Here is a 12206-nt window from a genome sequence, read left to right as displayed (position 1 = left end):
ATTTTTTTTCTTTTTTCTCCATCAATTCTATTTTATTTATTTTTTTATTTATTATTTATTTATTTTTTTGATACATGCCCCTAGCGGGAACCGAACCCAGGACTCTCTGGTCCGCAGGCCAACGCTCCAACTGCTGAGCCAAACCGGCCAGGGCACGAATCTCTTAAACTCTAAGGGACCCCAGGAGATTTGCAACTAGGGGAGCAATGGGCAGGGACAGCTTGTCCCAGGCGAATCCCCTGAACCTGTCCGCAAGGTCCTCTTTTCTCTGACTTCCCAGTGAGCTAGGCAGCCCAGCCTAGGCTCTCCTGTTACTTCTTCTATGCTAAGCCCTTCCTTGTTTCACTGTCCCCAGCTCCAATAAACGTACCCTCATAGTCACGTGGACTCGTGCTGGGAAATTTCTCCTGCATGAAGTCAAGAACCCACACACTATTGGCTGGCCCCAGGCAGACCCACTCAGGGCCAGGTCATAAGACATTATGACATGTGATAGGCATAATAATATCCCCTCAAAGATGTCTATATCCTAATCCTGACTCTGTGGATATGTTACATTATATGAAAAAGGGGAATTAAGGTTGCAACTACCTTACCCTGGAGCACGCACATGGGCCAAATGAAATCACAAGAGTCCTTATAAATGGAACAAGAGAAAGAAGAGTCCATAAAGTCAAAGCTAGCAGGTGGCCTCTAGAGTCTAGAAAAGGCAAGGCAACAGATTTTGTTGTTGTTAATCCTCACCCAAAGATATTTTTTCCATTGATTAAAAAAATTTTTTTTCTTTATTAATGTGAGAGAGAGGAACAAGGAGAGAGAGATAGAAATATCGATGAGAGAGAACATCAATTGGCCGCCTCCTACATGCCCCCCACTAAGGATTGGGCCCACAGCCTGGGCATGTGCCCTGACCAGGAATCAAACCAGTGACCTCTTGGTGCATGGGTCAACGCTCAACTACTGAGCCACACCGGCTGAGCTCCACTGATTTTTAAAAAGAGTGGAAGGGCCCTGGTCCTTGGTTGAGTGTCGACCCATGCATCAAGAGGTCACTGGTTCAAAACTGGGTCAGGGCACATGCCCAGGTTGTGGGCCCAATCCCCAGTGGGGGGCATGCAGGAGGCATGCAGATGTTCTCTCTCATCAATGTTTCTTTCTCTCCCTCTCCTTTCCTCTCTCGCTAAAAATCAATAAAATAAATAAATAAAATTAAAAGAGTGGGAGTGAGAGGGAGAGCGGGGGGAGGAGAGAGATGGAAGGAGAGAGAGAGACAGAGAGAGAAAAACATCAACAGAGACTGGTTGCTTCCAGCAGGCACCTGAACTGGGGCTTGGGATCAAACCTGCATCCCAGGTACATGCCCTTGAGCAGGAACTGAACCCAAGACTCTTCAGTGCACAGGCCGACAGTCTAACCACTGAGAAATACTGGCCAGGGCAACAGGTCCTTTCCTAGAGCCTACAGAAGGAACAGCTCTATCCCCTTTTTTAACCCAGTGAGACCCACTTTAAACTTCCGATTCCAAAAACAATTAAGACAGGAGGTGCTTTAAGCCACTAAATTTCTGGTAATTTGTTACAGGAGCAATAGGAAACCAATACAATACACAAAACACATCTTCTCAAGCAATTAAAAATAGAAATGGCTTCTAGATTATGTTCTTATTAAATACATAAGTATTCAACTTTACAGTTCTAGTAAGACAGCATAAATAATTTGATAGCAGCATTATAACCACAGTTACCAAGCTCAAAGGTCTGAAAGATGAAAATTAAGTCCCTTCTACTTGAAATTAATCGCATAGAAATTAATCATATACAAGGTTATTTAGTCTCACATCTCAATTGCTAGAGTAAGTTTACAGAGAAATCATATTTTTCCCTTCTGTCTGGAGATAAAGGTAGAGGGATTTAACAAATTATTTCAATGTCCCGTCAAGCCTTTATTTGATGAAACGAAAGCCATAAAATATATGGGTTGGAAAGGATATTAAAGACAGGTGAATGAATTGCACAACCAAAGCTCAAATCTGCCCTACATATCTACTTGCCTCCAGTAATTTGTAACCAGATATACAATATAAAAAAGATGTAAATTGTAGTGTCAATAACCTAAAATGTGAGGGCAGAAGAAATAAAAGTACAGAGCTTCTGTATGTTGTGGAAGTTATGAGCTTAAACTAGAACTATAAAATATATTATATAAGCCTCATGAAAACCACAAAGAAAAACCTGTAGTATATACACAAAAGGAACTAAAGCATATCCACCTACTAACTGCTAACTTGTGCTTGAACACTTCCTGGTAATGGTAATTCATTGTCCGAAAGCAGTCTATTCCCATCATCGGATAGCTGTGATTTTTACTTTTTTATTTTGAGTTGACTGTTCTCATTTCTATCTACATGATCTAGTTCTAGTCCTCAGCATTAAATAAAACATATCTAACAAACCAGACCTCAAAAAAGGCCACAAAAGCCCTGGCCAGTGTGGCTCAGTTGGTTGGAGTGTTGGCCCATACGCTTAAAGATTGCAGGTTCCACTCCCAGCCAGGGCACACACCTAGGTTGTGGGTTCGGTCTCCAGGTAGGGCACGTACGAGAGGCAACCAATCAGTGTTTCTCTCTCACATCAATATTTCTCTCTCTCGCCTTTCCTCTAAAAAAAAAAAGGCCACAAAATACACACCACTTTAGTCCTAAATTCTCTATTCTCTAGGCTGAACATGTACCGACTTTTCACTCCTGCCTCCTAAATCCCAGCTCTGCTATTACTAACTATACAACATGGACAAATTATGTAACCTTCCTGAGCCTCAGTGTTGTTATCAATAAAATGGAGATACCAACTTCTCCTTGGGGTTCTTGTGAGGGCTGGAAATAATATGCTCCAAAGTTTTGAAATAGTGCCTGCAGAGCAGACACTGGCTGAACAACAATTCTCATGATAATGACGGCAGGGATTTGAATTCCCACACCATACAAATTGCTCTCTTCTGAATGAGCAGAAGATAACCCTAGAGGATGCTCTGCAAAGTGAAAGCAGTATCCAGGGATTGTCTAATCTGTGCAGAGGAGAGCAAGACCATCTTCCCCTTCCCTCATCCTGGATACTGTATTTCCACCACAGCAACTTAAAATCAAATCTGTTTTCTTCCACAGCCCTTATCACACACTGTTGCCTCATAGAGAATACACTTTGAATAAAATCAATCTTTTAAAAATATTAAAACCACATATCTCCCATATTGGGTTGAGAAAAAAACCTCATGATAAATTCTTATGCTACTTATAAGAAAGTATAATAGCCCTGGACGGTTTGGCTCAGCAGTTAGAGCGTTGGCCTGCGGTCCGGAGAGACCCGGGTTCGGTTCCCGCTAAGGGCAGGTACCTCGATTGCAGTTTGTCCCCGGCCCTGGTTGGTCGTGCGGGTGGCAGCCACTCGATGTGTCCCTTTCACATCGATGTTTCTCTCTCTCTCTCTCTCTTCCTCTCTCTCCCTCCCACTCTATCTGTACAAAAAAAAAGAAAGTATAATAAAATGTAGTATTGCTGAGTCAATGAATATAAAACACTGGAAACTGCCTACCATGTACAAAGTGCTCAATAAAAGTTGACTTTCCCCCTATTAAGTCAACACACTCCATAATAAATTTCAGTAACCTCTTCAGCCACAGAATACCAACTGCCAGGTACTCTGCTATGAGTTTACATACATAATTTCTTTTTTCTTTTTTCTCTTCATCTGAGAACATTTTTCCATTTTTTTGTTCAGACAGAGTGGGAGGAAGGGAGAGAGAGAGAGAGAGAGAGAGAGAAACATGGACGTGAAAGGGACACATCGAGTGGCTGCCTCCTGCACGACCCAACCAGGGCCGGGGACAAACTGCAACCGAGGTATGTGCCCTTGAACCAAACCCAGGTCTCTCTGGATCGCAGGCCGATGCTCTAACCGCTGAGCCAAACCGGCCAGGGCAATACATAATTTCTTATAATTCTTACAACCCTTTGAGTAAAGAACAGCACAAAGTTTAAACAACTGAGTAGCAGAACTAGAAAAAAGTACCCAGGTAGTGTTAACTCCAGGGCTCAACTTTCTAATACTGAGTCAGAGTAATAGCTCATTTTAGTTAGCTGATAAAAGCAAACATTATCTCCTTTTAGGTGTTGGTTACCAGAGTGTGTTTGCTTTGTAAAATTCATCAAGCTATACACTTATGATTTGTGTATTTTCTGCACAAATCCTCAGGCACATGTTAAAATCACTTACATTAATATAAACACACACACACACACAGGGGTGGGCAAAAGTAGGTTTACAGTTATGAGTACATAAAACAAGAGTTTTTTCTTGTACTGTATTACTATCTGTCAGTTATTGTATTATTTTCCATACAAACAATTGTAAACTTACTTTTGCCCACCCCTGTATATACACATATAAACATATCCATGAACCCAGTCTTCAAAGGAAAATTTTAGTTCAGCTCAAATGTATTAACTAGCAAATTTTAAAAATCAGACGTTTAAGAGGTATTACTATTGTTCGTGGCTATAATTTTCTTTCTTCCAATTGTCTCTCAGGTCTATACATCCTCCTATACCAGTACACACTTATGTCTAAAGAGAAAGACAATAAGAAGGGAAAAATAAACTCAAAACTTAATAGATATTCTATGGTAACAATTAAACTTGAAATTACCTAAGGCTGCCACTTAAGTTCAGAAGGCACACACTAATTATATGTTACCAAAGAATAAATTACAGCTGTACAGTATTTTAAAACATTAATGGAGGCCATTTATAAAAGTTCTTGATGTTACCCTGGCTTTGGCTCAGTAGTTAGAGCGTCGGCCTGTGGTCCCTAGAGACCTGGGTTCGGTTCCCGCTAAGGGCCCTGGTTGGGTCGTGCGGGTGGCAGCCACTCGATGTATCCCTTTCACGTCGATGTTTCTCTCTCTCTCTCCCCCTCCCACTCTATCTGAACAAAAAATGGAAAAATGTCCTCAGGTGAGAATAAAAAAAAGTTCTTGATGTTTATGTTTAAGGAAGACAAAAGGAAAGGGAACTATTTCAGCATGACCATATGATTACTTCTCTGCTATCAGTAATAAAACCAAGTGAAATCAACCGCAGTGTCAGCAGAAAGGCATTAATAATTCCATATTCAATTTAGAAACTGAGTCCAAGATGGAAATTCCTCCAAATTCAACTAGGATCCTTTTACATATCATACCCTCAAAAATACCACACACAAACACACACACACACCCACACACACACCTCTTAGATCTGTCTACTGAAAAGACCTAGAAATAATGACCTATCCAGTAATGGGCACCCAGTTCCTAACACCCAGATTATGGCTCTTCAAATGCCATTTCTCACTAAAAGGAATCATGTCTCCTTGGAGAAATGGCTGATTCTGCTGAGACAGACTATGTGTAAGATGAATCTGAGACATCTTATCATATCTATCATATCAGATAGTAAGGAAGCTATGTAAGATGACTAGTCATGTCAAAGGAATTTAGGAGCCAATATGAAAAGGCTCCCACTTTCTAAAGATGCAATACTTTGAGTATCAATAATAAAGAGCTAAAAAAAAAAAAATCTAATATGTTTAAAAGCATGAGTACATGATGACATTAAAAACTGTCACTTTTTGCCCGGCCGGTGTGGCTCAGTGGCTGAGCATTGACCCATGCACCAAGAGGTCACCAGTTTGATTCCCAGTTAGGGCACATGCCCAGATTGTGGGCCCAATCCCCAGTGGGGGGCATGTGGGAGGCAGCCAATCGATGTTCTTTCTCATCGATGTTTCTATCTTTCTCTCCCTCTCCCTTCCTCTCTCTCTCAAAATCAATGAAGAAAAAAAAAATTGTCACTTTTTGAGCCTGTTAGGGATACTCATTATTTTGAAAACTAATAAATAAAGGGAAAGGAGCATGTATCTTTCCTTTCCTATTTGAACTGTATCCCAAACCAAATCATATATGAGGAAAAGTACTACGGTGAAGTAAAGACATTTTTTCAATACCTAATCAATTAAAACACATCCATTTTCAATTTACAAAAGTAAAAAAACAATCATTAGCTTAGTTAAATACAGGCCTTCCAAAAGGTCTACTAGTATATTAATAGGAATATACTATTAATACCAATATTTTGATGGGTATTAAAATAGCAACATTAGCATACCAATATATATATATTTTTTAATGTGCCCCTAGCGGGAACCGAACCCGGGACTCTCTGGTCCGCAGGGCTATGCTCCAACCGCTGAGCCAAACTGGTCAGGGCCCAATATTTTTGATGGGTATACTTACTTCAAAGATCCAAAGATCTGCTCTGGCCGGTTTGCCTCATTGGTTAGAGCGTCAGCCTGCGGACCAAAGAGGCATGGGTTCGATTACCAGTCAAGGGTACGTACCTTGGTTGTGGTTCAATTCTGGTCCTGGTCGGGGTCGTGTGGGAGGGCAACCAGTCAATTTGTCCCTCTCACATCAATGTTTCTTTCTCTCTCTCCTTCCCACTCTATCTGAAGATAAATGGAAAACTATCCTTGGGTGAGAATTTAAAAAAAAAGTTTAAGGGGAGGGGTGTTTGGGGGACTGAGTGAAAAAAAGTGAAGGGACACAGACGACAACATGCTGATAACCAGAGGGAAAGGAAGTGGGGTAGTGGAAGAGGGCAAAGGGGGAATAAATAAATAGGGACAGACAGAGACTTTCCTTTGGGCGATGGGCACAAGATACAGTATACAAATGATGTTTTGCTGAGTTGTACACTTGAAACCTGTATGTTTTGTTAACCAATGTCATCCCAATAAAAATTAAAAAAAAGAAGCTCCAAGATGCGCTAAGGCACCTGGGTAGGAACTTGAAAATATCTTCCTCAGACCACCACCAGAAACCAGGGTTCCTACTTGCTGTTCATTGTATGTTGTGGGAAGAACTGTCTTAGAATCACAAAGATTAAGAACGAACACTACCTCTTGCTAATAATAACTGAGTGGCCTTGGGCAAGTTCTTCAACCAAGAAACCAGGATAATAACCTCACTGAAGGGCTTGTGGAGGATTAAACATAATGGTGTATATACAGCTCTCAAAATAGTACCAGACTTTTAGAGAACAACTGCTCAATAACTGGTGGCAATTATTTCTCTGGAATTTTAAATTAATGCAACCATCTACCAGCTTAATGTAATGAGGTAATAAAGTGTTAGAGAAGGGAAAATTCACCCCTAAGAACTCTAAGAAACAAACTACAAAGCCCCAAATTAACTCCATTCAAAAAGTATGAAGGCTACAATATAGCCAACTAATTTAGTACTTAACCCAGGGATAAGAAAATCAGCTTAATCTTGCTAAACTAGAATCGGGCAACTTTGTTCCTCCCTTGAAAAACCTTCAATGGTTCTTCACTGCGTACTGACCAAAAGGCTATTTACAATGGCATTCAAATTGGTCCATAGATCTGACAACTTACCTTTCAGCTGTCCCCATGGAACTACTTCCTATTTGCCATTTCCCAGGCACACATGCCTTGCCCTTTGCATGGCCTTCCCCCTTTCTGGAATGAATTTGCCTCCTGGATCTTCCACAGTGTACTCCAGTTGTCACTAGGTCTTTAACTCCTCCCCTGGCCTCTAAAATTCTTACTAGCAAAAGGGAGTGTGCTATTCATTTATAGTGGTAACCTAATATGAAACTTTATCCATAAACAATGTCTGAAGTTTAGATGGTGAAATGCTAACTTATACTGACCTGTATTTTCATCCATTATTTTACTTTTACCTTCATAAGATTAAAAATGTAGGTAGTTGACACAATGGATTCAGTCAATCACTGGCCCATGACCACTGTGACAGGGATGGAATGAGAAACAGGGTTCTGAGGATATTTTTCCATTGATTTTTAGATAGAGTAGAAGGGAGGGAGAAAGAGAGCTAGAGAAACATCTATGTGAGAGAGACACATTGATTGGTTGCCTCCCGCATGACCCCTACTGGGGCCAAGGATTGAACCTGCAACCCAAATACATGTCCTTGACTGGGAATTGAATCCGCAACCCTTTGGTCCATGGGCCAACGTTCTAACCACAGAGCAAGGGCTCCATATTATTGTCTTTTTAAAAAAGTATTATTGATTTTAGAGAGATAAGGAAAGGTAGAGAGACAAAAACATTGATGAGAGAAAACATCGATTGGCCGCCTCCTGCATGCTCCCCACTGGCCCACAACCTGGGCATGTGCCCTGACTGGAAATTGAACCAGCGACCTCTTGGTGCATGAGTCAACACTCAACCACTGAGCACCGGCCAGGCTCCAAGTTCTTTTCTTTTTTTTTATCCTCACCTGAGGACATTTTTCCATTTTTTGTTCAGGTAGAGTGGGAGGGAGAGAGAGGAACAGAGAGAGAGAAACATCAACGTGAAAGGGACACATCGAGTGGCTGCCACCCGCACGACCAACCAGGGCCGAGGACAAACTGCAACTGAGGCACGTGCCCCTAGCAGGAACCGAACCTGGGTCTCTCAGGACCACAGGCCGACGCTCTAACCGCTGAGCCAAACCAGCCAGGGCATATTTTCAATGTTAATAGATCCATGCTTTCAAGATTCATATTTATTCCACAGTGGAAGAAAAAGTGTAATGTTATTTCTAATTCTTGTGAGAAACACCAGTACAAAACCACAAAATAGTGATTTATTAGAAGTCCTTACAAGACTGATAAAAATGCCAATTACTACACTGGAAAAACACACATTAAAACAAAGGCAGCAACATGTTACTCATCCCACTTCCCATAAATCTTCCGACTGCTTTTAGATCCTTCCTTCCCTTGTCCCCCAATTAGGCATCTCATACATCTTATATACTAATAGCCTCTTCATTGCTAACTATGTAATATTCATGCAGAAAGGTAGCTGTTGATTGCTACGCTGCTATTTCTCCTTTTAAGCATTTGGATATTGCTTTGAAAGCCTAATTTAGGAAGGGAGTGAACCATATCTATCAATGTAGCTTTTTTTTTTTTAAGGTAACTGATACCTAAGCCCTCAAATTACAGGTTCCCCCAGGAGTCCTACTACTCAGCAAAATAATATTAGGTTTAGACCACTAAATCTTAAATCTGAGGCATCACATTTTATTTAATCAAGCTCCATATATATAAATAGATGGAAACTGGGTCTAGAAAAGTTAATTGTCTAGAAGTTTACACAGTAAATGGAATCCAGGGCTTCCTGACTCCAAAGCAATGCTAAGTTTACTGCAAATTATACGGTGTTTTAATCTTTCAAAGAAGATATTACTACTATTTTCAAATAAGACAGGCTCAGAAGATTAAATTACCCATTTTTGTTGTTGTTGTTAGTCATGAACCAAAAGCTAGGATTAGAAATTGATTCTTTTCTATTCTTATATACTTCTGCTACAATATACTTTAACCTTATTGAATCTGGAAAAGTAAGTTCTAAGAATAAAAATTTAAGGTAAAGCCCAGCTGGTGTGCTCAGTGGATTGAGCATGGTCCCATGGACTGAGAGGTTCCCCTGGGATTCCCCATCAGGGCACATGCCTGGGTTTCCTGATTGATCCTCAGTAGAAGGCGGGCAGGAGGCAGCCAATCGATATTTCTCTCTCTCTCCCTTTCTCTCTTAAAAATCAATAAACACATATAAAAAATTTTAAGGTAAAATGCAGTTGTAATAATTGTACAGAAATTACCAGAATTTTATGTATGTGATAATATATCATCACTACAGGAAACTCTAAATTCAAGGGTCAAGTGATCCAAAGCCATTAGCCATTTCCACTTTTCCAAGCTAAGTAGAGCACAGAGATTGGATTCATTGTGCAATGACAATGAATATTTCAAGGGTAAACTTTAACAAATAGCGCAACGAATGTGGAATGATCGACTGTCCTGGAAAATTTATAAAAGTGAGACTTTCATTAATTTGCACAATTAGTTATTTTGATAAAAAGCAAGTAACTTTTGCATGTATCACTACACTGAACTACTCAACTTTAGCTAGTAAAATATGTAGTCCAAAAGGTACTCCCTCTGGGGAAAGTGTCATAAATATGCTGTTCTGGAATGTGTAGGGAACCTAGCAACCACTTTTAAAGTTTCATTTGTTGATGTCTCTCCTTGCCCATCTGGCCCACGAGATCTAAATATCTCTAAGAATCAAACTAACGGGCGTCTCATCAGTCTTTCCCACTGACAAGATCATGTGTCTGGTATCACCACCATTTGACTAAGTGAATCACCCAATTAAAAAAACCTACACACCACAATCTTGCTCTAAGACAAGAGACGTTTTACAATTCTGTAGGAAGAGCACAAGGCACTTTTAAACCTTACTCTGAGAATCCACTCTTGGTACATTGCTTACAAGGTAAAATTTTAACCGAAGTTACTAGGACATAGCGGGCATCCCTTCTTTTTCGAGGTGACAAGCCAGAGGGAATGTGCTAGCTTAATACCTCCTCCTCTCTGCCACATCAATATGCCAGTTGATCGAATCCCATTCGGGTGTATGGTTCCCTAGAATGACTGGAAAGGGTATGTAGGAACCTATGGAAAGACGTCTTCCACCACCGGAAAAGAGTAAAAATCGGTGGGGTGTGATGTGCCAAGCTATATAAACAGAAAAATGAATGCGATGGTAAAAAATGATAATTTTTTTAAATGGGATCCGCCGGGCGAGGGAGGGCTCATTCTTCCATTCCAGCTCATGGAAACCTGAGACGCTAAATCAGGTAAAATGTCCCGGAGGCGGGGCGGGGCTCGGACGGCTAAACCAAGGACCCAGCGGCCAAGTGGGTAGTGACAAACTTCGGGTACCCCCAAGGACAGAGCCCTGCTCTGGTGGCCGCGGCCCGGTATGGTGAGGGGGAGACTGGTGCAGCCCCCCCGGGGCCAGCGCCCGGGCCGGCTCGGTGGCCAGGCAGGGGCGGCGGGGCGCGGCCCGTCCGGCTCACCTTTGAAGAAGCGCAGCGCCAGGCCGTACAGCTCTTCCAGGCCGAAGCCCCAGCGCTGCTCCAGCCACTGCGCCTCCTCCGCCGCGCCCCCAGCCGCCGCCTCCCCGGGCTCCGGCTGCTTCCCGGCGGCGTCCGGGCCGCGGCTGGCCCCGGGAGGCGAGGGCGGCGGCAGCGGCGGCGGCAGCAGCGGGGCGCCCTCCGCGCCGGGCCGCTCCTCCGGGTCCGGACTTAGCGTGAGGCCGTCAACGGAGACCTCGAGTCGCTCAGCGTTCAGCACTGCCGCCATCTCCGGCTGCTGCGCCTCCTCGGCGGGGACAGGCGGCGGCCACGTATCGACTTCCTGCTGACCTCTCACCTCCACTTACCGACACAGGAACTTCCGGTGCTGAGGCGGTTCCAAGGCTCCCGGAAAGGAGCCGAGCCCTGGAGCCCCGCCCCCCCGGCCGTGCGCCACGCCCCCAGCTCAGGAGGGTGCAGAGCGCCCTGCCCCGGTGCCACCCACCCGTCCGACCCTCGTCCCCCCGGGGGGCGGTGCTGCGCCCTCATCGCCGCCCCTGCCACTCCGCGGGGCCTGTGTATCGGTGTCCGGCAGGGAGGGGCCGGGCAATCCCTGCGTGTGGTCAGTGCCGGGAAGGTGACTGTAAAGTCAAGCGCTCTATCTTGACTTTAGAGAGTTTAGTTGGCAGAAATCTTGCCCACCACAGTTTTCATATGGTCTTCCGAGCAACTGAGGAAATGCAGGGCAAATGCCTTTTTTTTAAAGTGGAAACTGAGGCAGCAAAGAAATTCAGTGGTTGTAAATTGGCATATCCTGGCTTTGCGGGAACTCAAGTTCATACAATTGGAACCCTTACTAAGAAAAAACTACTGCCCAGCCGGTGTGGCGCAGTGGTTGGGCATGGACCCATGCACCGAGGTGGCCAGTTCGATTCCGATCAGGGCACATGCCCAGGTTGTGGGCCCAATCCCCAGTGTGGGGCATGCAGGAGGCGGCCAATCCATGTTCTCTCTCTTTGATGTTTTTCTCTCTCTTCCTTTCCATTCCTCTCTCTCTAAAAATCAATAAGGAAAAAAATTTTAAAGAAAAATATACAAGCAGAAAGTTAGGAAAATGAATATTTAGAATGAGAAAGAAATCACGAATGACATTTTGAAAAGTTAACAGAACCCACAAACATCACACAAATGACCATTAACATCTTTATCAACTG

General features: G+C 43.1%; 1 protein-coding gene across 2 annotated transcripts in view; it reads right to left on the bottom strand.

Moving 5' to 3' along the window:
* Window positions 1-11341, bottom strand: part of ACBD3 (acyl-CoA binding domain containing 3) — a 38425-nt gene extending 27084 nt beyond the window's left edge. The window contains exon 1 of one of the 2 annotated variants that reach the window (XM_036277565.1): window positions 10996-11341. In XM_036277565.1, the coding sequence (XP_036133458.1) occupies window positions 10996-11281 (286 nt within the window). In that variant the 5' untranslated portion in view covers window positions 11282-11341. Of the gene's footprint in view, window positions 1-596; window positions 643-10995 lie in introns of those variants that run through there. The other variant, XM_036277566.1, reaches the window with a different exon arrangement.
* Between the last annotated feature and the right edge of the window lie 865 nt (window positions 11342-12206).

The sequence above is a fragment of the Molossus molossus genome, unplaced genomic scaffold (genome assembly GCF_014108415.1).
Source record: "Molossus molossus isolate mMolMol1 unplaced genomic scaffold, mMolMol1.p scaffold_m16_p_23, whole genome shotgun sequence".
Taxonomy (NCBI): Eukaryota; Metazoa; Chordata; class Mammalia; order Chiroptera; family Molossidae; genus Molossus; species Molossus molossus.
This window is presented reverse-complemented; position numbering and strand designations above follow the sequence as displayed.